The sequence below is a fragment of the Rhodnius prolixus genome, unplaced genomic scaffold, assembly GCF_049639745.1.
Source record: "Rhodnius prolixus isolate KJV_2025 unplaced genomic scaffold, Rpr scaffold_1, whole genome shotgun sequence".
Taxonomy (NCBI): domain Eukaryota; kingdom Metazoa; phylum Arthropoda; class Insecta; order Hemiptera; family Reduviidae; genus Rhodnius; species Rhodnius prolixus.
This window is the reverse complement of record NW_027411581.1, coordinates 1723700-1751673: the sequence shown is the minus strand read 5'-3', so window position 1 is coordinate 1751673 and position 27974 is coordinate 1723700. Positions and strand designations below refer to the sequence as shown.

The 27974-nt window shown below is 37.2% G+C and overlaps 1 protein-coding gene across 3 annotated transcripts; it reads left to right on the top strand.

The window, feature by feature from the left end:
• The first annotated feature begins 19 nt into the window (after positions 1–19).
• LOC141452253 (sperm-specific sodium:proton exchanger-like) lies at positions 20–27783 on the top strand. 3 transcript variants are annotated; one of them, XM_074124186.1, is made up of 25 exons: positions 20–178; positions 1865–2160; positions 3531–3720; positions 4314–4427; positions 5502–5681; positions 6071–6305; positions 7635–7788; positions 9128–9285; positions 9706–9808; positions 11360–11461; positions 11544–11773; positions 12022–12229; positions 15362–15565; positions 15778–15982; positions 17350–17460; positions 18402–18556; positions 19712–19843; positions 19922–20086; positions 20840–20977; positions 22377–22574; positions 23599–23814; positions 24247–25086; positions 25715–25873; positions 26700–27092; positions 27468–27783. In XM_074124186.1, the coding sequence occupies exons 1-25, from the start codon at positions 103–105 to the stop codon at positions 27651–27653; spliced, it is 5148 nt and encodes a 1715-aa protein (XP_073980287.1). In that variant the 5' UTR covers positions 20–102; the 3' UTR covers positions 27654–27783. The 3 variants fall into 3 exon arrangements, with proteins under 3 accessions (XP_073980287.1, XP_073980308.1, XP_073980298.1); XM_074124197.1 differs by having other exon boundaries at positions 47–178; positions 1868–2160; XM_074124207.1 differs by lacking the exon at positions 20840–20977.
• Positions 27784–27974: the final 191 nt, after the last annotated feature.

Here is a 27974-nt window from a genome sequence, read left to right as displayed (position 1 = left end):
ATAATTTTAAAATATACAATGCTAAAAAAAAAAAAAAAAACACATTTCTCAAAAACAAGAGAATTGAGTTTTATAAATCATTTGCAGTAGAAATTCTGTAGAATGATGAAGCGTGCGCTTCAACAAGTCATCATCGGCGCATGTCTGCTGAGTTCTACAGAAGCTATCTACTATGACTGTGAGTATACCTAATTTATAACATTTTTTAATTATTTTCGATTCTAATTATTTATTACAGGAAGGGAAAATTCTATATTAAAATTGTTATAAAAAATGAAAATCCAATCTGAACTACTTTCTCTTAACTTGATTTTCTTAAAACTTGGCATGTCTACTGAAAACTGTTGGCTCATTATTAGACAAAGATCGCAATAAAAGAAAAACTTTTCCAACAAAAAAAGTTGATTTTCTTCAAATTTTTCCATTCTGATTTTTTATTTTGCATTAATACTGTGACGGAACAGTGTTCTCTCTTTACAGACATTATCATACAGAGATTCCTAAGTGACTCCTTAGGACTCAGGATGAACAGGAGCCCAGATATAACTGAGATAATCATTTCCCTTTAATCCTTATTTAGAGTCATGTGAGTAGTGTTCGTAGGAGATTCTTTTCATGAGAAAGTAAAGTGAAACTGTCGAATATTGGCGAAAACTGTTCGAAAACAATCTTAAATTAATAAAAAATTTCTTGAAAATTGAGGATGATATTTTTTTTCGAATAATTTGTTAGCATTTTGTCTCAACGTCACCGTAAGATTATTATTATTTCTAAAAAAAATAACAATAAAAAGTTAATAAAATATGATAAAATAATAAAAAGCTTTAGAAAATCTAGTGAAAGGTATTGAAGCACCATTGTTACCAGCCCATAACTGGTTTCCATTGGAAGGGGCGTGGCTACACTAGAGGTGGGCATGATCCGCCCACAGTCTGCAACTACACTGCATTGTGATTGGCCAATACTTTAAACTTAGTAATTTCAATGAAATAATTAATTTAAAAATGTTTTTCCAACATTTCTCCCATAGGTATTTGATAAACTTTCAAAATAAGCAAGAAAAAAAAATCCCTTTAAAAATACGATAAATAATATTTCTTTTGGGATAATACCTCATGTTTTACACAATTATCGTTAACGGTAACAAAAAAGTTGAGAATTTCTATTGTTTAATCGTGAAATAGATAATAGAGAAATGGGCACATTGTAGACTTGTAGGCCGCCATTACATAGGCTGTAACCTTACTTTATACTCCATAAGGTGGAGAACTCTAGTGGCAATTTCTGTAAACATAAATCACTTAAATTTTTAAAAAAAATGAATCGTCCAAATCGATTAAAACTAAATTTGGAATTTTACTCAATCAATTAATTGTATTAATTAATTATTATATTGCTTAATCCTAATTTTTGTATTTTATGATTAAAATTAAATTTTGTTTTAATTCTATTGGAATTTAATTGATTCAATTTTTGCCCATCTCTGAGTATATGAGGGGGTCTAAAAACTATACAATATGAAGTATCAAATGTGTTGATCGGTTCAGCAACAATCTGCAAGATTCTAGGCAAGTTGCCCTAAGGGGTAAATTTGAACTTGGTGTAGCATGCTGGAGGAGGTCTCAATTTTGATTAAAACTTTGTTTAAAGGACCCTGATTTTAATAAGAGGATTGTTGGAGGCTGTGACCCAACAGTACTTTCTTGTCATTACTTCCTTCGTGAAAAGAACTATTGATATTTCAGTAAATATAAATAAATTTAACACTCTTTTAAGGAACTAATTTAAATTTTAAGAGAATTTAATTTCCCAAACTGCGAGAAAATGTAATGTATGACACTAGAATATTGCTTTTTCTTTGCAGTAGAAGAAGAACAGTACAACGATGTTGGTTTCATTGGTATGGCCTTATGGATCGGATGTATCTGCAGATCGATGGCCATTTACCTGCACATTCCATTATGTATCTCACATGTGGGCGTCTTCACAGTTGGCTTCATCATCTCCTTTCTCAACTTTCACGACTATATAAATTTTAAAATGATAAACTCTTTAGCCTCTTATAACGAGCATGCATTTTGTATGCTGATCATACCGGTGATATTAATTAATCTAAGTCTGAGAATAGACTTCTATCTTTATCAGAGGAAACCATTACAGGTAATTCTTTTTAAAATGATCTCCATTTCATTTAATACTGATTCAAAGATTTGCTATTTTCCAGTGGTACGTCTCCTAAACTATTTTGAACAGCGTTATTCCTCATCAAGGTATGCTGAATTCGTGTTAGATCCGCTTTGCTGAATGATTTTAGAACCAGCATATTTTATTTACTTCCGAAAGTAGAAATAACATATTTTTTTAGACCAGGTCCAGCTCACCACCGCTGCTTTGGAAGGATATGCACATCTCTAAACACCAACATACTTAAAAACACGTATTATTCGATGTCTACACTTTTATGCACCACTTGAAAGAGATTGGACATGAGCAGATAAACATCTTTGAGAGGTTCATCTGTTGACATGATATTTTGGTTAGCTTGTGGATTGGAACCAATAAAAACGAAAATTCTAATTTTGTATCTTTCATAATCTAATTAATAAATTCAGTTACAAATGAAGTTGGCAAAGCGGCTTGTAGTCAACCACACACAGAAGTGTTGGCAAAGTTCCTTCCAAAGCAGCTGTGTAAGAAACCCGGACTTCACTTAGATTTATTAAGTGATCTACAGTGACCATATTTTTTGGTGGAAAAACAAAGGCCATATCGAACAAAATAAAAGAAATAACTCATAAGAAATTAATAAGTTTTTAACGAAAATACAATAATGCATTCATTAAAATTTTACTCAACAGTAAAAACGTCGCATGCCCCCGATGATTGCCGACAAGTGGCGACGAATGCTCACGAGCGGCTCCGAATGTACCATCCACCATCTAGGCAGTTAAAAAAAAACCATTAAAAAATAACCTCCTGGTATTTCAAAGGGCCGTTCGATTGGCGACACACTACCGCCAATGCACGCACGACACGATGACAACAACGGTCGTGATGGTATGCGTACTCGAAACTAACTTGTTAAAACAATTTTTAAACTTTGCGCCGACTTTCAGAAATAAAGGTCAAAAGGCCTATTTTAGGCAGTACAGTGAATTGGAGGACTGTCCACTTAAATAAAGGACGTATGGCCATCGCAGCCAGAACCCTAGTTAAAAGAAATAATCTTATCTCGTTTACGCCATTAATGCTGTCTTTATATTACTTTTAAATGGTTCTAGTCCGAATTGTAACAGTTAATCTGCTTAAACAGTAACATGCTTGTTAGCTGTAAAACTATTCATTATTATTAAACCACTCCAGCTGTTTCTAACGGCTATTCAAGTGCGGCTACGGGCTTACCTTTGGCCCTACCCAGCTACTGAGATTTGGTCGCTCTCCAGAACCTGCTACTCAGAACACTCACACTTAGGCACTCAGATCAGATTGTTTTCAAAATAGAAATAAAAATACGTTTTCAATTTTTCCAGATGATACTGTTGGCCTCATTGAATTATTTCAATCAGTTTGCACTTATAGCAATCACGCTCTTCCTCTTGAATCTAGCTCTGATGAACATTCCTTCAGCACAAGATGTGCCCGTGTTCATCGCGTTCACATCGGTAGTGTTAAGCACAAAAGAGACAGAAGCTGTAATGAAATTAACCAAACACTGTACACGTAAGTTTCATATATTTAAATTTCTTTTATCCTATTTTTTAAATGAATTTTTGTTTCCCTTTAAAAGTTTTGTTTGAATATTTATATTTAGGTTACAATGTTTCATTTAAGTCAACAAGTCGAGATATGTAGTAAAGGAAGTCGTCTTCAACCAAGATTTGTTTTTTATGCAATACATCACATTTATAATTTGTACCCATTATTCACGGTGCGTCACAAACTGATTGACTTCTCTTATTTTTACCATTTGTTATTGTTTGTGTTAGAGCTCGTGGATAGTGTATGGGATATATTTAGTGCTTTGTTTATTTTGAGACATGAAAAAGGAGAAATTAATTTTGCCTGTGTACAGGTTGGCAACCATGAGGTTCGTATCGGTAGCCTGTAATCTAACCTTCTAGCATAAAGAAACGTAAAGTAAATTTTTACCTTCCTAGAGGTTTACTTTTTTGAAATATTTTATCCATTCGCCGATAAACACTCCAAAGTTTGAAACGCTCTTCATAATTCCTCATATTTGTGATAAGCGAATGTTTTATGCAATAACTTAAGTTTTTACCAAATCAATTAACGCCAATATTTTTGCCTGCCAGAGGACCTCCGGCTTGTAAATGTGATGCTGCACTGCGAGGAACTCGTGTCAGTCCTGTTGTCAACGCATTTGTATCAGGTCTTTCGTGCCACATTAGGCAGTACAGGAGAAATAGGTAATCAATGATTAAGATTTCTCTAAAAACCATAATTAATGAGAGCTTTATTTACTAAATTTAGTGGAGCATGTTCAAACTGGCAGATTAAAGTTAGATTGACTTATTAAACCCTCTCGAACTTATAACTTATTGAACTTTTTGACGTGAATACGTCTTTAAATTTGCTATCATATGGAGGCAATCCAAAAAACCTAATGATAACAAAATCGGGGGATACAGTTTGTCATTATAGTTTCGAATCTATCGTCTACATCCAAAATTAAATTAGACCACTGGATAGCTAAAGGACCAAAGGAAGAAGCGCCGCCATTTTGAGATCATTTTGCTGCGTATCGTGATTTGCAATTAGAATAACTTTTGACTCGGAGAAGCTACGATGTTCGTTTAAGTTTTAATCGTCAGCTGTCGTCACAATCTATCGATTGTATATAAAACATTAGTGTAAAATAGTGATAGTGAATATAAAAAGGTGTTAGAATAAAAAAATCTTATCAAAAATATGTAATGTCGGCCTATACGCGTCGAAAAGCCAAAACCAAATACAGAGATCGTATACGGTTGGAAAGGGCTTCTCAAGAACAATCGAATGGTAATAATAAAACACCATATGACCGAGTCAAGCTGTGCGGGAACGTAAAAGAATGAATGCGGCCGAGCGGATCAACAACGGTGTCCGTGCTTCTGCAGCTGGGGCGGTTGAAATTATGCAAGTGGATGATGAAATCGCTTCTACATCGACAACGGACTGTAGAAGAAATTATGGCACCGAAAAGTGGTTATCTGTCGCCTTCCTGATCTCTAGTTTCGCTAGAGGGAACTTCGCTCAGAACACTGCTAACTTTTTAATTTTGGGTACTACCTTTGGAATATCTGGGGAGCCATTGCGGAGAGGATACTACAAGGTGGTAGCAACAACCTTTCCCGGAGAGCCTAAGAGTCTAAGGGTGCTCCTACCTCTCTTCCCAAAGTTCCTGATAAATTAAAACAAAACATTCCACCTAACAAACGTATATCATACTTTCATTTTTTTGCAACCTCCAGAAGTATTTAATTGTTACCATCTGTTGGCAGGAAGCGAGTTCCAACTAAGCGCCGTGGTGTTTGGCCCTTTTGTGGGTTTCTGTGCTGGAGCAACCGGATACCTGGGTCTTAGTGCAATCATAACCCTGGCTCGCCATGATTTCTACATGCAGATCTGCTTTCTCACCGGCATTATCTACTTCATTTACGCACTTTTTTACGCATTCTTAGGTAAGTAATATTGAAATTAATCAGGGTTAGAGCGTCCCTGGCTAGAATGCTATTTACTAAAAATGCTCACGTCTCTGCATTTATTTAGCAAGGCGAGGAGATTAAAACATCACCTTGAGTAAATAAGCAGATATTGGAAGTGCTTCCATAAGTGATGTTATGGAACCAACGGAGTTGCCCGATGGTTCTCGAGAATGCCGAAAGGTGCTATTCGTAAGCTTTTTAGGCCCGGTTTTAATTACTTTTCTGGTGTGAGAAAGTACCGCCGTGCTTAAGAAATCTGGATACGTCACAGAGAGTTCACACCAGACTTTCGTCAACGTTGTCCACAGTCTTATTCTTACCAGAAATATGTAGCAAAAGGTTAATTTCTATACGATATTTTACAGGCAGCGGAGGAGAAATAGCTGTAGCAATGATTATAATCTTGATGGTCGGAGACTTGTCCAACAAAAATAAATCGAAAGTGAAACAGCTAATTGAGCATTGGGAGATTGTGGACTATATAACCAACTGGATCGTATTCCAGCTTGTAGGTACCATTGTGGCCCGAAACAGTGTCCCAACGCTGGTACTGATGTTCCTGGCAGCCTGCATCTGCTATCTGGTGATAGTGGTGTCCAGGTAGGTTTACCACACCATCTTGAAACACCTACTAACCGCTAATATTTTTAAACAACCACCAAGGAGGTGATAAACTTGACTAACCGTATCAAATTTCTCTGCCATCTCAAATTCTCCATCACAAAAATTACTCTCAAACGCAGAAAATAATTACATGATCTTCGACTCCTCTTAGCAAATATCTTCTCTCTGTAATCTCCAAAATCAAAGCTAATTAAACTACTTTACTGCAGTACTCGAAGCAGCCAAAATTCCTACCCAGTTTGTATTCAGGCAAACGCATTCCACTAATCAACAAGTTCATCGTGTAGATACCACAGAGTCATCATTCTATAAGAAACATGTATGGGGGCTTACCTTGATGACTCTCAGACATATGACCAACTGTAGAAGCCTGGATTACTGACCAAAATTAAAGGCTTTCTTTTGTCCCTCAAGTCTTTTGTGGGTTTTATATTTTTCCCTACTTCCCGGTGAAAGCGGGTGTTCCAGGTGGAAGTATTTTGAGCTCTCCTTTATTTCTTGATTTTCCTTTTAATCCAATACAGCAACTATTACGACCTATCTCGACCTTGAACTCCTCTCCAGAACATCTGTCCTGTAGTTTGCACAGAATCGAACATCAAGGTAAGCGAACAGAATTGGAACTCGCACCACTTTACCACTCCGAGTTTATCATGTCCAGGTTCTCCAATTAAATACTTGTTCCTTTGTCCCTTCTTCTGTCAGTGTAAGCTATCTTCGTTTACCCATGGACGAACCACTAACCTGTAATCCTCTGAAAGGAAGTCGTAACCAGACTTAGAAGAATACCAACCTAACAGATAATTTGGCCGCCTTCGAGACTTCTCGACGAACGATCGAAAGTTCCCCCTCCCCCCAAAAAACAAACTTTGCTACCATTTGTGTGGACATGAAGTTTCGTTAGGTATGCCATACCGAATTCAGTGCTCAAATTCCAAAACCGTACGTAAAATGTTTTCAAGAAAACTCTACCTAATCATCTTTCCATTTTCTTTGTACCTGTTGTGACAAAATTCAATCATCAAACATTCCATCATCTCCTTATCCAATCATCTCAATCCTCCGGTCCAACAGCTTTCAAGTTTTATCCTAAATGTTTTCTCTTCATTTATATGTAAATTCAGAAGAACTCTGTAATGTCTTAAATATGAGAAGCAGGTCGTGAAAAACATGGCGACTAACTGAAGAATCAGGAACATGGACTTTTCAAATAAAATTCAAAAGTTTACACCCGGGAATGACAGCAGCGCTCGTCTGTGGTATGCAATCTTAACTAAAACGTTAAAAAAAATATTTTTGTTGCAGATGCTTATGCTGGTTGCTAATCTTTGGGACAATAATTACCGGAACTATTTTTAAAAGAGCCAGCGATGTCCTGGTGGCCACACTTGGAACTTACAACACTGGAACACCTCTTGTGTTGGCAGCCCTGGTGGATCGGAAGTTAACTACTGTACAGGTAACTGGAACTATCCGTCTATCCCAGGGGTCGGCAACCTACCGCATGCGGCTCTTTTATCCAAATTGTGTGGCTCTTCAGCCTGTCCAAAATTTATTGTATATTTTAATTTTATTGAAACAAATGAAAATTTCATTTATTAAAGTAAAGATATTTTTTCAAAAAGAATTTTAAACGTGATAGGTTAGAAATTGAATAGAATTACGAGTATATTCAAATACGTAATATATAGGACTGCCGCCATTTTCATTCTAACACAGGTTTAGTTATTATTTATTTGTTTATTTACTTTGCAATATGTGAAAATAAATATATCAGAACATTTAAATGTTATTGAATATCATAAAATAATAATTTGTGAATACAAATGATCTACAGAGTTTGTTTACACTATCATCCTTGCGGCTCTTGGTAAGATTTATTGAAATTATTTTAGGAGAAATGGCTCTCTACTTGAAATAGGTTGCCGACCGCTGCTCTATCCTATGGCCTACTTTCATCAAATTTGGAATTCCACCAATGTTTTCTATGTCCCCGTTTCTATGTGGAAGCGTTCATTATACTAAGCGGCTTCTTAATAAAGGGTCTTGAAAAGTTGCAAAAAGCCCTTTTAAGTCAAGTTAATGGATTTGCCTTGATGAAAAATAAGTGGTCATTTCAATTAAAATTTATAAATTTAAATATTTAATATAAAAATTTCAAACATATCCTGTTAATGAAAAACCAAACCTCTATTAATTTAGTCTTATTTATTTTTTTGGAATTCATTTATTTTGCAATTTAATTCCTGTTTCCTTTAATATTGCACAATTTATAGTAAAATTCAGAAAAGTCGTTAATGAGCAACTCATTGGGAACCAATAAAAATAAGTGGGTATGGCCTCAGTGTAGAATTGACCTTGCAATAGTGAATTTACTTTGTTGTGCCCATATACCTAATATACACATATTTCGTAAAGAATTCTACTTCAAAACCCGTAATTTTATTGAGTTGGCCATTAAAGCTTTCAAAAGCCTGTACGTTTTTCAGTCACAATTAGTACCAATTTTCGAGGTTTTTACCAATTTGATAACCGATACGCATGATATTTGTGCATAGCGTTTGTTCGATCCTCGAAAGGATGCGCGGCCCCCCCCGGCCTAGAATTTGTCTGTTGGTGCTAATAGCGCATCATTGCCCAGTTGGCAGAACTGGTGAAGAGGAAGGAGAAGGGGACCGCAGAGAGTGTGGACAGTTTTGTGGCCAGTTGCCACAAATAAATTTTACTCGACTGAAATGGCAATTAATTTTTCCATCCTATTTGATGCTTAACTGATTGTATTCATTTGTGTGATGCAGATTCTCCCAATCGTTTCATTTGTGGTAATTCTCTCTTTATTGGTGCAACTATTACCTTTCCAATGGTACCTCCGCCGTCTGGGCTACTACCGTTTAGATACTGAAGATATTATACATATGAACTCACTCTGGCAGAAGATATATCAATATAGAAACAGGTTGGTTGTTCTAGTTTAGATTATTTACAGTTCAATTTAGTTGTTTTTCTAGCTTTACCAATGAGTAATGGAATGAATACTGGAAGACGTAGAATGTTGAATTTACTACCTCTATCTCAAATTTCACTCGAAATACTGAGTCGAAATATAAGGTGGAAGTAAGTAATGTCACCATCTTACTATACTGATGATAGAGCCTAATTGAATTTACAATCTTGAAGGAAATATTGGATGATCATATTATTCGCTATGCTTACACCTTTACAGGCTACAAAGCATCAGAGTATCATTTCCAGAACCGATCATACTGGAATGCCTTCTTCGTTGGGCGCTCGCAAATCACGAAACTGTTATAGCCGGCATAGACTAATCCGATTACTGTGTCTTCTATCTCTAAGATCGATTGTCTAATTGTTTCAGAGCCGTGCAATATTTTTCACAGTCGGAACTGACACGTGGAGCGAACACGTCTTTTTTGAAAAAATTTCTTCTTTTTGGTACGCCAGAACACACTTCTGATACTGTAAGTATTTACTAAATCCCTTTAGAGTTACTTGTTTTGCTTAATTCTTTTCTTCATTCTTCAGTCTTAATATGTAGAGTACTTAACCATGCAGACTGGAGGAGGAGATTTCCATTTCGAGGTTCCTTCAATTCCTCGAGTTTTTGTTTTACAAATTTGGCCTGTGAATGTCCACCGTAACTCAAAAAAGAAAAAATCAGATCAAGTTCAAATTTGATTTTTCGCATAGCAGCCAACAACAACATCAACAGATGGTTTAATTATTTGTGCTTTAAAAACTCTTTTTAGGGCGGTTTTCGGAGAGAACTGATAGGATTAGGCTAAACTTCTGGGGAATTAGGATAACACGCTGAGCGGTGGAGGTAAGGACTAGATTGTGACGAAGAGCGGTTCCTCCACAAGACGGAAGGCACTCAGGCAATCCAAAATGCCCATTGGTCCCCCTATTCAATTAAATACAAAACATATTGTAAAGTTTTTGTCCTTTTACTAAAAACTTCACAACTACAACTAGTGCCTGCCGCTAGTTAATTTAATTTATGCGGGTTTGATAAATAATAAAACTCGTTAAACTTATAAGTAGTCTGATTTATTAACACATTAACATTACTCACATTACCATTTGCAACAGTCACAACAGTTTACTGTTACTTACTCACTACGTAACGCCACAAAACTATTCCACGACTGACCACTGGTCCGCACTGCACCGAATTGCACTAGTCTCAGCTGCACTAACTGACTAACTGCCCAACTAGCTAACTCTGAAGCACTCCGCAACACTGACTCTCTCAAACTGTTCCTTCCAAAGTGTCACTCCAAAACTGTCTCTCAAAGACTAACTCTCAAAGACTGACTCTCCAAGACTAACTAACTACCACTCTGTCACTCTCACTTTTAACTGCCTGCCCCCTCCAACTCGGACTGCCCTCCTCCAACTCTCTGTCTCACTCCAACTCCGTCTGTCTCATTCCCACCTGCCGCTCACTGGCTGGGGAAAACACATACTGCCACCACCCCAAATGGGGCCGCTCCCTTAGCTGGCTTTTACACAGCGGTGGACCGTTAAAGGCTACGGTCACTAAACTCCTAGAACAATCTAGCTTCTTTCTTCTCCGGCTCAGGTAGAGACCGGCCTTTTGTTTACACAGTGGTGGCCCGTTACTGACTTTGGTCGCTCAACCCCTAGAACAATCTAGACCTTTCTTCTCTCCTCAGGTCAACTTCGTTACAATATGTTGGGAGTTTGGAAGTAAGTTTCTGACTTGAAACTTGGAGGAAGTCCTGCTGGTTTCCACTCCTGAACTTTATAATAAACAAAGAATGCAGGTAACCAGTTGGTTTCAAATTTTCGTAAATTTGTGTAAACTTTTTTTCCATATTTTTATTAACCACCATAATAATATTTTTTCTCCAGCTAAATCCATGTATAATTACGATTTATGACGATGAAACTATTGAAAAAGAAAATTAGCAGGAAACTAATGTTGAACTGAACTGGAATAGCGCAGTTTGTGTTTGAATTGATCAGTTGAATAATGTTGATTGCAGGGTTTGATCAACTACGACCTTCATAACGAGAAGCAGTTGAATAGTTTGAAAGATGACCAGGATTTTCGGTCCTTTGGGAATAGGATACTCAGTATCCAGTTGGTTAGTAATATTGCATAGATCACAATACCGGTTACCACTTGCTTGCAAAAAAAAAAAAAAAAAAAATCTACTTCTGTTGCAGAACCTATTCAAGCAGCGATATAAAGATGGACTTCTGATGATGACAGCTTATAAGACACTCAGAGACGAGATTATCAACGCTAGATGTCGTAAACTGAAAATTTTGGAAATTAAATACATCGCAAGGGATTGGCATCGTCTGGGAATGTTCTTCCAATGGAAGAACTTTATGTTAAGAATTAAAGAGTTCTGGCCACTTTACCTAGGCCAAAAGCGAAATTTACAATATAGGTACGCTTTTTGGTCATACTATTATCATTTTAATGACCAGGAGAAAGTCTAATATTTAGTTAGGAATTTAGCAGCTAGGATTAGGTACAAGGGAAGGGATTAGCTGTATGGTTAGCCAACTGTATCTACTGTTCCAACACGGATATCACGGTTTCGAATCCATAGTGTTGTCCTTAACGAGAGAACACGTCTGGCGGCACTTAAGTAATTACTTAAACAATTCAAATTAATGGATAATTTCTTCGTAGATCTCAAGCAATATTTTACAATGTACTGAGTCACCCTCTCTATCAGTTTATTATGACCTTGATTATATTATGTGATGCGATTGCAATCCACTATCTGCTCAAGGAATACTATCACCCTAATGAGTTTCTATCTGCCCGGGTAATGCATGAACTAATCTTCTTCAATGGGTTCACACACACTCTCTGCAATCTTGAATTCGTAATGGAGGTAAGTCGATTTTTTTTTTTTTGTATATTTGCTTGTTTTTAAAGTTAGTTTAATGTAAATTGGAAACAGTGACGCTCACTTTTTTAGCAACCTCTTGCGGTAACTAGCGCTACCAGGTTGCCGGCGACCTGTAGTCTAGTCGGCAATCTACAACCAAGTGTCTAGCGACATGTAGCTGCAAAGTCTATGTAGTAATGTCAGGATTTCATCAGTCTATCTAACATCCATCAAGATCATGATTATTTCTACCAATCAGCTGTATTTTTGCCTCTTCTTCACAATTAATTGGCTCTCCGCCGTTTTGGGGGGAAAAAACCCAAAAAACCTAAAAAAAAATGTATCTTTTATGCAAAAGGAAGAAAGACCATTGCCAATTTTAGCGAAATGTTTTCGACTGTCACAACATTGATGGGCTCTGCCTATAATTTTCATGAGCTTATAAGATTGGTGTTAAAAGAAATATACATGGCGGTATTCGGTGTCTACCATTAGAGTTTGAATTGTTGGTGTAGTAGTTATGAAGCGGGCTTTGTAAGTGGGAGATAGCTAGTTCGAATCCTGCTTAAAGATACTTTGTATTTGTTAGAAAAGAATGTTCAAAGTAAAGTATGAGCTTCCGCCCCCGTCCACGATACCAAACTGGTAGTTGGACGTCAAGCCCCGCCTAAAAAAATTGGTAATTACGTACTTTTACTATAAGTATTGAATATTTGAGCCGTTTATTTTGAAAGTGGCCTAACTCCATTTGTCAATTTTTTCCGGTTGCCATGGTTACATGTACAACTTCCTGTTATTTATCATTAAAGCATTTCAGGTTGCTCATATTCCGAGCAAATACGATAAATTCTTGACACATAAGTTTCAGAGTTAGTTCAATAATTGAACCGTGTAGTTTGAAAGTGGCCAAACTCCATTTGTCAATTTTTTCCGGTTGCCATGGTTACATGTACAACTTCCTGTTATTTATCATTAAAGCATTTCAGGTTGCTCATATTCCGAGCAAATACGATAAATTCTTGACACATAAGTTTCAGAGTTAGTTCAATAATTGAACCGTGTAGTTTGAAAGTGGCCAAACTCCATTTGTCAATTTTTTCCGGTTGCCATGGTTACATGTACAACTTCCTGTTATTTATCATTAAAGCATTTCAGGTTGCTCATATTCCGAGCAAATACGATAAATTCTTGACACATAAGTTTCAGAGTTAGTTCAATAATTGAACCGTGTAGTTTGAAAGTGGCCAAACTCCATTTGTCAATTTTTTCCGGTTGCCATGGTTACATGTACAACTTCCTGTTATTTATCATTAAAGCATTTCAGGTTGCTCATATTCCGAGCAAATACGATAAATTCTTGACACATAAGTTTCAGAGTTAGTTCAATAATTGAACCGTGTAGTTTGAAAGTGGCCAAACTCCATTTGTCAATTTTTTCCGGTTGCCATGGTTACATGTACAACTTCCTGTTATTTATCATTAAAGCATTTCAGGTTGCTCATATTCCGAGCAAATACGATAAATTCTTGACACATAAGTTTCAGAGTTAGTTCAATAATTGAACCGTGTAGTTTGAAAGTGGCCAAACTCCATTTATACTTAATTCAAGATAATAATAAGAATAGTGTGCAGGAATATTTGTTAAAAGTACTGCACTCTCGAGTTAGATTCTACGGAAATAGCCTCCTTACGATAGACTATATACTTGAAGCGGATAAGGCATCGTGATTATATAGTATATATGTTTAGTTGAAGCTAAACCCAAATAATTTACTTTAATTGATTGATTCTTGACAAAAGGTGAGTTTTGCAAAATGTGAGTAATGAATTAAGGGATGGTACCATCGGCGAAACCGCATTCCCCCTCGTCGACCAGTTCGATGATGTAAGAGGGGAGCGCGGTCCGATACCCGATAGCCTAGGCTCCACCTTGCCTTGCTATGCAAGATATGTATGTGGCAGCCCGATAGGCCAATAGGTACCATCCCAGCTCTAGTGGCCATTGAATAAGAAAAGAGAAAATGTGTGGTGGGCGCTAATGGCCATAGACGTCAATGCGCCGGCAAAAAAAAAAAAAAAAAAAAAAAAAAAAATAAGAATAATAAGGGAAGGGATTAGCTATGAGGTTAGCATACTGGACTCCCACGCGGAAGTCCCGGGTTCGAATCCAGCTGCTGACCCTTAGATTTTCTCTTCCTAGGAGCTTCTTACAGCTCACTGTCCGGTGATGGACAGTGTTGTCTGTAACGAGAGAACACTGTCCGGAGGCCGGCAGTGCACTGAAAAAAGCTCCGGGCGCTAATAACCTTAGATGTTGACGCGCCTTAAATAAATAAATGAAATAATATATTATTGATAATGTCTGAAGGCAGTAATTTTAATTAATTAGTATTTAACAAGTTAACTTCTCAGTTTTTGGACAATTGCGTTAGTTGAATAACCAGTACGTTTAATTAATATAAAACTTAAAATTTAATATTAAATTGTAGAAATTATTTCACCCACGGGGAAGAACAGAACAAGACCATTTAGTTCAGATAGTGAAGGAGAAATAGTTTTAAAGATATGTAAAATAAATTAAGTATGGTTTTTTTCAATTTGAAGCATCTTTAATAATGTTGAATGGACTTGGGCACCTTCAAATTTTATAATGAATCTGGATGTTAATTTTGAAAGTGGCCTAACTCCATTCTTGATATTATTCACTTAATAATTGCCACTATTTTAATAGGAACTATAAATTTAACACCCTTAGATACACTTAAGCAGTATGACTCATTAGTATCCTATACGTATATTTTTAAATCCATTGAAACGCAAACCCTTAAATATCTCGATTTGAAGATAAATGGAGTTAGGCCACTTCCAAAATAAACGGCTCATTTATATTAATTGGTTAGAAAAGTCGTTTCAGCTGTTGATACAAGTGTTTGCTGGAACGAAGCGTTGGTGTCGGCTGATAGCCAACAATAAATCAACGGGAACTTGCTTGTTAAAATTTAAAAAGAATAATTTATTTTAAAACAAAAACGGCTTATTAGATAGATTTTGGAAAAGGCAAACGAATGTTATATTAAAGTAGGACAGTTTAGAGTTATATTTTGGTAGAAATTTAAAAATGAAAATTTGTTTCAGATTTATGTATTTGGCAAAGATGATTTCTTTTCAAAAAAAACCAGAATTTTGTTCTTCTCTCATCAGTGTGTGCTGAGAACTTACGAGGGGTTTTTATTCTTGACTGACCCTCAGTTTCCAAATATAACTAGCGCCAGTGATGTCGTCATCTATTTGAAGATGATTGAGCTGCTCGAATTTTGGAGGCTTTTCACAATCTTCCCAGTAAGTGGAATTTTCTCTCCATTTTAGCCTCAATTTTTAGAAAAGGACCAACACATCACACTAAAAGCAAAGGTGATTCCTTACCAGAGAGGTTTGGCACTCATTCCTTCTCCATTTTGCTTATTTTAACTTTAGCCGGAACACCTTCTGTGCAAATCGGAAATTAAGAAAAGTGAAATTGCGCTTATATTAACACATTTATTTATTTCTAGATTATTTCGCACACCATTACCAATTGGGTAACTTCCCATGCCATCAGTGAATTATCTAAACGAACAGACATCTGTAACGCCTTGATACTCAGCTACGATTTATTGATCAATGAACATGTGAAATCGATTAAAACTAATGCCAACAAACTTAAACAGTTTAAAGAACAAATTGAATACAATAGATTACAAGCCATCAAACATTTAGGTAATACTTTGGTTATCTACAAGCATTGAAGCGCCACAAAGTATTTTGAGTTAGGGCAAAGGCGAAATGAGTACCCCCATAGCTGGTCCATTCCATGACGTGACATAGCCCATTTCTTTCTCGCTCGTCAATCGCAATATTAGCGCACCTGAAGTGCAACTCTTCATTCCCTCACGGCATTCTAAAAGCTTTATTACCTTTAGCATACTCGAAACCTTGTTCTACACCTAATAACCTGTCCATAACCTGCCTTCTTTGCGGCTTCCATAACACGATCATCAAGTTTTGGATTCTAATTTAAATCTTTTTAATTAACTATTTGTTAAACCTCACATCATTTTAAACATTATGTATCAATTTAAAAGTAAATTATGTAAAAGATGGGAAGATAAAGTGTAACATTTAATAAACCTACAACACTATAGCTACAAAAAAAGATACAGCAGAACCAAAAATGAGAAAAATGTAACGCAAGAAAAAATCATCTCCTACCAGTTTATAAATGCAGCTAAAAAACTGAAATTGTGCACAATTGTAGGGGCAAACTTTGTACTCTTAATTGTGCATATTTATGAAGCTACAAAATAATTCAAAATATGTGCGTAACTGAAGGTTCTGAAATTTCCACAAGTTATAATTCTATTGTTGCTCCTTTAAATTTGTAATTTCTTATTAATGAAATAGTGGAACTTGTGTTATAATTATGAGAATTATATTTGTAAGACGGTTTTCAAAAACAGATTTTATTATTCTGTAATAATAATCTATTCTGTAATAAGTAATCCGTCTTACAAATTAAATGACTAGTTATATTTCACCGTCGTTAAACACTAGGAAACACAGTAACGTAAACACTCTAAATGACGCTAAACCTTCCTAGACTGTAACCTAACCTTCAGGCTGTGTGACGTTGTCGGCAGCCCGCTCTGATGGCACTTTTACATCAAAAGTTGAAAATGTTACACTTTAGTGGTTTTAATGGCAGTTCTGAGGCTAGCTGATTTCTAGTGGGAGTTTAAGGTCTCTTTTGATTGTTTGTCTCTGATTTAAGTATCTGTGTTCGGGAAATAGAAAATATTCTGTGCTATGTAAGGAATGTGCTGGGTGTTCTACTTTAGTTCTGTGTCTGGTACAGTCTTTTTCCTTTGATACTGTAATGTTTCTTCTGTATATTTTTTGGGGTATCAGCACAAAAAATAATGGGCAATAAGGAGATTAGCCCAAGATTACTTTATTACTTGCCTCTAACGTGGCACTTTAATACTTGATAGCCTTGTTCGATGTCAGTGATCCTGTGTTTGTCTATTTAAGATTCTTATTCATGTTAATAAGTGCATATTCATGTTTTATTTTCTGCCTGTTTTAAGGTGATCTGAAAAGAGTGAATCCGAACGTCAGCGTTACCATGCAGACGAGACATTGCGTGCGCGCCATCTTGATTGAGATGTACAAAGTATTTATAGAGGAGAAGCTGACTGGTGAGTCAAAGAACTCGTAATTGTTGACGAAGGAACGTGCTGTAGTAGAAATGATCTCGGTGGTTCACCCTGCTTGGAAGGCGAGATTATGTTGCTTGCAGATTGAAAGGGAGTGATCAGTTTTTGTAAAAAAGATGAACTACTCGCAAAGAACACTCTTTGAAGACCAAAACATTCGATGATGTTTTGAAGCACAGCTAACTAGATTAATATGATATAAGGAGTTAGGAATGCTTGCGTGAATATGAAGTTGAGAGCTAGTGGCATTGAATTTCGGAGGGAGATTCAAGCATCAATTTTATCGATGCTTTTTTTCCGAAATTGATTTTGCACATGTTTTGAATCCCCTGAACATTAAAAAATGTTTTGAGCCCATGATCTGCTAGCTCATGGTGTGGCTAAGCCTACAGTCTTGGATAAAACATCTTGTTGACTTGTTTCGAATTTCCTTATATTATCAGAGGTTGGGCAATATTGTCGGTTCAAAATTCATGCCTCTAAGTGTAACATTGATGCACTAAACAGCCCAAACTTCATTATGTATTTCTTCCTCGAAAATGTTTTATTTTGAGACATACACTTCAGGCTTTTGCTGGTAGGTTGTTAATATCAAACGCATGAATGAAATTCTAATGGTGAATGGTAATCCGAAACCGATCCGGAATAAAGCGAACAAGCGCGCTGTCACTGATGAAATCAACGATCTTATACAAATGACTAACGTTTGGGTCTTGAATCATTCGGAAGTGAAACACTCTGGAATGCCTGTTTTCAAGTTTCCCAGCGACGAGTCCAATGAAGTTCCTTTCATAAGGAGGGGTTCAGCTAAGTCACGCTACCTTCAGATTGCTTTTTATTATTAACTATTAATCGGTAATCCTAAAATTTAGGAAACTTTCCAAAACTCGTATGATCAAAGCTTTCATTATTATTATTTCTAGGTAAATATAGTGAACAAGAATTAAAATGTTTTGAGGATGAATTTAAAAAAATGAATACCATGGCAGATGAAATAAAATTGCTAAAACCGGAGCCAGTAATCGGATTTCTGCAGAAAATAAAATGGATAAGAAAGAATTTCATTCAATTATTTGAGGTATGCAGAGAGAAAACATGCGTTTATTTACTTTATGTACGAGTATATTCATAGAATTAAAAGAATGAGAGCAGGCAAGAACTTCAGCTGATGAGAAAATTAAATAACTAACAACTGCAGCGATCAATAACAAGAAACAATTGCGCTTTTCTTTGCTTGAAAGTGGATGTCTTTGCTGCACGCCATACTGGGAATTCAGACCCGAGTTGTTCTGCTTAGACCGGGCATGTGCAACCTTCGGCCCGCCACCACTTTTCCAGACATCAGTGAATCTGGCCCGCTAACCCTGAGATGATGTGGGGTAAAGATAATTTCAATAGAGAAATAAGTATTTAATAGGACAGAGGTATATAGTCCAATTACTCAAACAAGTTAAAAACAATTTGGTTCTTATCGTTTTTATTTATTTATATTAATTAAAAGCTCCACCCCTTGCCACGCCCACAGGAAACTACTCTCCAATAGTAGTGCGATTAGTAAGTACATTGATTTGTCGATTTAAAACTACGATTTGCTATGAAGTACTCCGACCCACGTAATTTTCCTACTTTCCAATCCGGCCCATAGTCCTGTAGAGGTTGCACATGCCTGCTCTAGAGACAAACTCACACCCATAATCACTTACTTGGGTGGAAAACAACCCTTTTTATCTTTGAGACTTAAATTTTTAATTTTCTAATTATCGTTAGATTTGCTATAAATTCGGCGTCATCTCTGCCAAATATAGATCCTCAAGACCCCTCATTCTGCTCTGTCTCACCCAAATCTCTCAATGCCCTGACCAAGATTTCCTCCTCTTCCCCTTTATTCCATATAGAGTTGCACGCAGAACAAAAAAATCAAATATTCTTTTCTTGGTTTGAAGAACTGACTTACTTAATCACAGGGCGGAGTTTTCACTGCCTTGAGATAATTTGTTTTAATATCTGTTTCTTAGCACCCGTTCTCTTGGGTTAAGTGACCTTGCCGATTAGTTGATAGTTATTTTTAAAGCTTATCAATACCGTTGGCATAACCGATTCTGATGAACACAATCTTTCCGCCATTTTTCGTTGTGCTGACCGCATCCGGACACGCCCTGAGAGTGAGCAGAGAGCGGAAAGAAACAGCCATAGAAGTGTTTGACGCCAAAATGATTTTTTTTTTCCATTACAGAGAAACGCGATTTTCCGCCATTTTGATTATGGTAAGTATATAATAGAACGAGGCACCGATCCATCTGGGCTGTACATTATAGTTTCTGGACTGGTCAAGCTGGAGTATCGCCCTACCGATTCCACACTGATGGTAAGTGTCAGCGCCATCCAATATCTCAATTCTAAATTGCTGAAATGGTAATTTATATGTTCATTACTTACTTCCTAGAGACTCGTCGTTCACGGAGAGTTACCCAACTGTGACCATCTGGCTACTTTAGAATTTCAACGACCTCATGACCTAATCTTATCCAGAGGGACTCTTTTGGGCGAACTAGGCATTGTGACTGGCCGTAGATTCGATATGAATGTGAAATGTGAAACGTTTGTTGAGGTACAAGATAATTTGTGCAAAAATTATTTGCCTAATTACTTTTAAGGCACTCAGCGAAATGCAGCAAAAAGATAAATTATAACCTCCTTCACTCATCAGCTGAGTGAGTATCTGCATTTTCAGTCTGTACTGAAACTGAGGGAGGTTATAAATGAGTTACCATGTTATTAAATAGCGAAACATTTTTTGTTAAAATATTAAAATTAAGTTATTGAAAATTAGTCTGTATTTGTACGTATGTAATGTTTTAGAATCGTAAAGTTGGAGATTTATTTTATAATAGAAGGCGAATTCAAGCAGTTACTTACTGAATTGGTGTAGTGTTTGACAGAAACAGTGAAAGTCAAATTCACTAGATCAAATTGTTGAATCTAACTACCATCGTTGATGGTTCAAAATTCGAAACAGAAATAGGAAAAAAACTTGCGAACTAGGACGACATTTTTTGGATATGCTAGTGATTTTGAAACGTGCAACTCCTTTCAGTCAGAAAGTGCTTGGAGCGCAATTCCGTTCTTTCCTTTGGTGGAGGAGTTCGGGAACTCCTCTTTCTGTTTGCCGCAGCCAACTGTACTAATGTTAATGTGGGCGGTAGGATATGAATTTGCACGAATTCTGAAGAAAATCAGTCCACTTTTCATCGTGAGAATTGTACAGTTAAGAAAAGTCATGTTATTGTTCCATTCAAGATCTGTTTGAACATGTTTTACTCTAGGAATTATAATGAATAAAGATAATTTCTTATTTCCTCAGGCATATCACATTTCATCCAAGTTCTTGGTAAAGATGTTCCACGATGCTGACTATTCTGACGTGATTACCGGAGAGATTTGGGCTTCCATTGGACGCCATTGGGCCAGTTATCTGCTAAAAAAGACACAACCTTACACGGTATATGAAATACATAATTAACTATTCGTGCTAATCGGACAGATTTCTTTTAAAACATCTCTCTTTGATTAAACGATAAAGAGCACTCTTGCAATTAGACAAGTAACACGTCCTCACAAATCGAACATTTCTAAGTTTCTCTCCCGACCAGCTGACGTTTGACTCGCGCTCCACCTGTAGCACAAATAGTTGGAGCGGAATCCGGATCTTTGTAGTTTTTCATGTTACCACCAATTGCAGCGCGGGTATTGAGTGTGTTACATATACAGGGTGTCCCAAGGTATAAGGATAACGACTTTTTCTCGGAAACTAAGATAGCTAGAAAAAAACTAAAAAATACGTATTCCCTAAGTTTTTGGTTAGAAATGGCCTCCACCATTAGAGATGCATAGACATGCTCTTTCCTGCCGATTGATTTCCCTTACTGTCAAAGAAATAGATTCGGCTTTAACCGAGCTACAGGCATCTATTATTCTTTGCTTTAGTTTATCTATAGACGCAATCCCGGCTTGATTCTGATACACCTAGATTTAGAAATGCTTTTAGATAAGCAGAAATAAAAAAACACAAAAAAACTTATGAATAATCACCTTGTTTTTCAGGTATCCCCAAAAGAAATAGTCCATAGGTGTCAAATCCGGTGAACGAGGTGGCCACTGAATCGCCGCTCGTGTCGATATAACATGCCCATCAAATTGTCTATCGAGATATCTCTTTACATGCCTGATGGTCTTATTGGCAGGAAAGAGCATGTATATGCATCTCTAATGGTGGAGGCCATTTCTAACAAAAAAAAAACTCAGGGAATACGTATTTTTTAGTTTGTTTTTTTTCTAGCTATCTTAGTTTCCGAGAAAAAGTCGTTATCCATCTACCTCGGGACACCCTGTATATCTGCTTGTGAACTTTCCGTCATTTTTAGCTACCAGTGAACAAGTTTTAACGCACTTTACTGAAGAGGTTGATATGCTATAATAGGGCATTGGCCCGCTAGTCCATAATGCCTAGACCAGAATTCAATTTCATTTTATTGAACAAAATGTATAATGATAATGATAAAATTAAAATACAAATAAAAAATCTATTAACATATAGAAAAGACAGGGGAAATATAAGATTATGCTTATTCACAGAATTTAATAAAACGAGATGTTATCGTAGTCTTTGAAGTAGCTTGATACAGGGCTAACTGTCTGATCAGCATCACTACAGAGATATTTATTCTCAGCTCGATGAAGGCGCATTTGAGGCCATTATCTACTCGACAGAGAAACATACTTAAATTTGCAGTTAGGCATTTATTTTAAAAATTACAAACACATTTTTAAACCTTAATACTCAATTTTGGAAAACTGAATATTATTATTATTATTTTCTTTTGTCCAAAATGACATTGAAGAGATGGGAAGGTGAGAGATTGTCAGGCTTCATAGAAAGAGGCGTATCAATAGTCCTGTCGCCAGGAGCTCCTCTTCAGCTCACCTACTTCCTGGCCGAAGTAATACTGATTGAAGGAGTCTTATTGGATACATGCGCAAAAGTCGCTTACTACGCACCCTATCGCATTGATATAAAAACTGTTCGACATTTATTTGTGGTAAAGTATATACTTCCGTTTTCAAAATAATGTTAACAATATTAGGTAGGGAAGGGATTAGCTATGAGGTTAGCATACTGGACTCCCACGCGGAGGTCCCGGGTTCGAATCCAGCAGCTGACCCTTAGATTTTCTCTTCCTAGGAGCTTCTTACAGCTCACTGTCCGGTGATGGACAGTGTTGTCTGTAACGAGAGAACACTGTCCGGAGGCCGGCAGTGCACTGGAAAAAGCTCCGGGCGCTAATGACCTCAGCTGTTGATGCGCCAAAAAAAAAAAAAAAAAAATATTAGGTTTTAAACTTGCTTCCTTCTAAACAGCATTAGGATGAATATATTCTCCTGTTTGTCGATGACCAAGTTTTATAATTAGATGGAAATGAGGGTAAACTGCAGCTGCTGGACACCGATTGGAGCGGATCGCAAAACAATATGGGCTCCGGATCTGAAACTGAAAATCAAAGTAATGGCAGTCGTGGGTATCAATCCGGTGATAGCTGTAAGTGGGCGATTAACAGCTGAGCGATTTTAATTATCTAGTGGAGATGGATGATTTGCAGAAGCAGAGGCGAAACCACGATGAGCCATGACAATAGGATGTTGGGTGAGAGAAAACTGGCGGCCTCGAAGCCAAATTTGAACCAGAGATTCTTATTTTTAGATTATGCTATAACACTTGCATTTCAACGTCTTTAGAGACGTAACAGTCTACTCTAATCCATGTGTTTATAATGGATATTAGTTTTGCGAGGAATTACCTAGTGACAGTTGTCCTGGACACAGGAGATCTTCGTAGTCCAGTTTCCTGCTCCTAGGAACCATGCACCTTTTAGTGTTGTCAGTCACCAGCGAACATTCAGCGCCTTTAGTTATATTCTACTAATCGAGAGTTGTAGATCATGAAAATTTTCGGCTATTTGAGTTTTCCAAAAAAAAAAAAAAATACGATGTCCAAATTTTTGAGATTTAGAGAGAATCTGTCACGATCTCAAAACTGACTTATGATAAAGAGGAAATTGATTGCAGGGTATCAACGTTAGGAAGGACATAGACGTCAACACAAGAATATATGTAATACCCAAAGAAACGGCGAAAAAAGAAGATTTTTTGGTTGAAGGTATGAACACTTACAGGGGTGAGTATCGCTACGACTACGAGGAAGTCAGACGGATCGTTGACATGGAAGCTGAACGCTTCAAGAAGTACCAGGATGAAAATCTACTCTCGGCGATCAGAAGAGAGGTAAGAGGCTAGCGCTGCGGCTTTAAATGGTAAGAAAATGCTTTTGCTTAAGATAAATGGCTGGCTCTAAATCGGTCGCTTCTGACTTTTCCTCTGCCGCGAACATGAAAGCCATCTGTTGCTTTCTTGCCAACCTTGTCTGTTTCACCTCTTACTTTTTGATGGAAAACATACACCCTGCTTCACTCAGTCAACCGTTTGGAATACAAGTTTGTTGGCCTAACCCGTGCTAGAGTCTGTTACTGGTGTACGGGCTCTAACGGGGCCCCAAAACGTCGAACATGAAATAGTAGCCTCCTATCGTTTTTAATATATTGATAGATTTCTGAAGTAATTCATAAAGAGGTCCTGATGATTATAGGGCCTAAACATCTTATCTTGATCCTTGTGATTGGGATCACATCATCACATGATTTTTTTTTTTTCTTTTAGGATTCTTCGCTGATTGATATTCAGGCGAGCTCTTGCTTGCTGTCCTGTCCGGAAGAAGAAGAAGAAGAAGTCACGCCATCTCCCAAAGAAGAGATGAGAAAAACTAGGAAAGAAGAAATCTTTCACGAAATGTTGACAGAAAAATCGGAACCACAACTCCAGACTTTACCAGTTCCGCCGTTACCTTCAACAGAAGTTCTAGTCCTCTTGACTGATGAACGTCGATTCAAAGAGGACGTTTCTCTGGAAACTTCTTCCAGTGAGGAGGGACTACGCGTTTTGTCTACTATAGCCGCTAAAACCGATGACAACCAACCCGAAATGAACCTGACAGAAACGAAAGATATATCATATTTACACTTATTGGATATAAGCGTGTCCTACACTGAAACTGCCCAGGAGCAACCATCAATGCCGAACCTAAATCCAACCCCTAGTACTTCATTTCAGATTCCAGGATTGAGTGGAATTAGTGTGCAATCTTTACATTCAGATGGTAGTAGTATGGAAGACTATAAAGAAGAAGTTTCATCGAATGATTCTGAATTTGATATGGAGTCGTCAGAATTTTCAAAAGAGTTTAGAGAAAGTATACATAGTCGTGAATATTCCAAACTGGAACAAGAATATTATGATGGCATTGCCAGATCCTTTCCAGTCTGTGAACCAGTTGAAGAAAAATCATTGGCCGATTGGAGGATCGCTCTCTTGCCAAAAGAGTTTTATAAAACTAAATTCGTTCAAACAAATCTAAGAATGAGAAAATCAAACCTTTTAAATGTAATGTTCGAACAGTCCTTGAACAGCCTCTTCAGTGACACAATTCTTCATCAGCCGGCCGTAAGTACATTGAGATACATTCTCATTTATTCTATTTTGTTAACTAAGGGCTTCTCTTTAAATGGCGCATTTCTGAGGCGACCGCAGCCTTTTCCAGAGTGTTGGCCTCCGCAGCAGGGTTCCCTAGTTACAGGCAGCACTGTTCTATCACTCTGGATATTTAAAACTTTACAGAAATTTGCTGTATTTTCTCAAGACATACTTATTGCGCATGAGCAGTTCTGCAGCTTGGATTTCAATCACTCCGGAAAGGGGTTGTTGAGTTGTAATTCTAATTTGGCATTTCAGTTATTGTATGCACTTATCTTCTACTACTAATTGTAAGTTTCAAAAAAATTTAATTTCCTAAACTGTGATCACATCAGATTTGTTTTCGTGAGAACGTTCATGCAAAAAGTGGAAGTAAAAATACATCAGCAAATAAGAAAATGTGGAAAAACACATGGTTAATGGTACAGATCGTGGTTAGAGAAATGAAAAACTAAACGATTAGATTTTCTCTCAAGCAGGCTATTGACAGAGACTTTGCTAAGTACATAGTTGAGCCATTATTAACGTGTAACAATTTATTTTACAATTTTCTGCAAAGATGTTGGTAATGTCTTAAAAAAAAATTTAATGTTTACAGCAAAGATTCTCAACGCCTGTGAAAAGAATTCTCAAAAGTGATTCCGAGAGCGTCGTTGGAGTCAGATTGAGAAAATATAAGAATTTACTGGAACGGGATTATCAGTTTAGGGAAAAGTATGAAGATGTCTACAGAGAGAGAGATAAACAGAATGTGGAGGTTCGTTTTATTATTTATTTTTATGATTAACTAGGTAGATTGTGCATTATGGGTGAAGGATTGCAGACAGATCGTAAAACAGGTGACTAGATTAAGATTCTAACAGGGCGGCCCTTAAGGCCTACGCCACTGCGACCCCTTAGGATCTATTGTGGCTCCCCAACTTGCCCTCAAGACATGTCCGTTTAATCAGACTCTTAATTCTGGAGAGCGATTCTTGGGTAAAACCCATCACAGGCCTCGGTTTTTTCCTCCCCCGAGAAATAACATCCTTAGCCCCAGACAAGGCCCCCTCTCACTGACACAACTCGTGCAGAGTGCCGTTTCCTCCTCCTCCTCCTGACAGAACCTACAAAGGCTAGCCATCTGCCAGGTGCCCATGCGATGCATGTGTTTTCTGAGCCTGCAGAAACAGGTGGCTAAGTATACGTTCAGTTAGTCTGGCTCAAGGCACCAAACAAAATGCCTTAGTTCAGAAAGCTCTAGAATTGATAGTTATCGTTTCATTTGGAAATATCGAATCGTCCATACTGTTCAAGCGCCAAAATTAGGGCAACTTCCTTGTCCAGATCCTGTTTGATCTGTCACCCAATCTAGAAATACATTCTGTGATGTAAAAACTACTTCCTGTCTTCTGGAATACTCCAGCACCAACTTCGAGCTGAAGAAACAAGAATCTAGAGCTTTACGCCTGACTATCCAAAACTGGTTCTAAATCTTATGTAAAGTTGTGTTCCGCATCCGCGCATCCAAAATTTATTGAATATAGTATAAACCTCGGGTGTAAGAAAAACAGTAGTGATTGAATTGTTTCTTTTTTGTCCAGGTGGTTGGCGAGAAAATCTTCACGAAGACCAAGATTATGAAAAATCTTATAAAAAGATGTCGTTCCACTGGGTCGCCATACTCTATCAAACGGGCACCTGTTCATTTAACTTTCAAACATTTAGGCCAGGAAACTCCAGAAGAATTTCGCTCCAAGTATGATATAGTGGCCGAGAATAGATTTGGCGAATCTTTGAGCAGTTCTAGCGAATCGCAGGTGTATCGGAAAAGAAAGAAAGGAATGGTCAGGAAGAAAAGACGGTTGCATCAACGTCTGGTGCGCATCAAACATCGAAACAGGTGTCCATTTTTCAGTGGCAAAACTTTTAAGAATAAGATCGCTGATCTGGTGCCCAAGTTGTTCAAGACTGTTATGTGGGAAGATTTTGCTGAGGTAAACAGTTTGAAACTGATTTCGAAATTACTTGCGATACTATAATCTCTAACATTAATTTAGATGGCATCCCGATAATTTACATTTCAAAAATAATATTGGAAATTTAATATTCAATGGGAAAATTATGCAGAGGAAATGCATGTTTGAGTGCACTTCCTTCCTGTACAGCGGCATTGTGCTTCTGAAACAGTCCAGGCGGTGACAGTGTCGAGTATATGTTCTTTGAGTCTCTAGGCAATATATGTTAGGTACTCATATTATCCGACTTTGCGGACTACATTCACAAACCTCGAGGACTGTGTACAAACTTTCAACTTCCCAATTTCTAACTTTTATTTGAAAAAATATCTAATTAATATTCACTGTTGGCAGGTTCTGTCACCACAACATTACGGTATTGTGAGAGCCAGAGAAGCCTACAGGTTCATGGCACCACCGGAACTATATTCGGTGCTTGCGGCCGCAACGTTTCCCAGACTGCCCACACCGGAAGATTCTTATCTGAAATTGAAAAAAGACCACCGAGTATATTGGTCATCGTCCACATCTTCTTCTTGATCACTGGCTTCATCCATCAGAGGTGTTTACCGGTGAAGATGTGTGCCGGCATCAGCAGCTATCTGTGTTTGTAGATAGAGCCAAAATTAACTGCAAATAAATTTATACAATGTTCCAAAAGAACATTAAATTGCTTGTCTTTATTTTTTTCATTTCAAGACGTCTGCCTTATTTATAAGGGCGCCTTGAATAACGTTTTAACTGTACCAAAGCGCTGTTAACTTTACTTAAATTTATAAAGCATTCTGCTTCAAAGCTCGCGGAGAGTTTCTGCCATTTTATTGGACCATCGGCACTTTCCTGTTCAAAATTATTTTTCTA

Coding starts and splice junctions, on each gene's coding strand:
- LOC141452253 (XM_074124186.1), top strand. CDS start 103: ATGATGAAGCGTGCGCTTCAACAAGTCATCATCGGCGCATGTCTGCTG. Junction 17,461..18,401: donor TATAGAGGAGAAGCTGACTG/GTGAGTCAAAGA, acceptor TATTATTTCTAG/GTAAATATAGTGAACAAGAA. Junction 27,093..27,467: donor TGTGGGAAGATTTTGCTGAG/GTAAACAGTTTG, acceptor CACTGTTGGCAG/GTTCTGTCACCACAACATTA.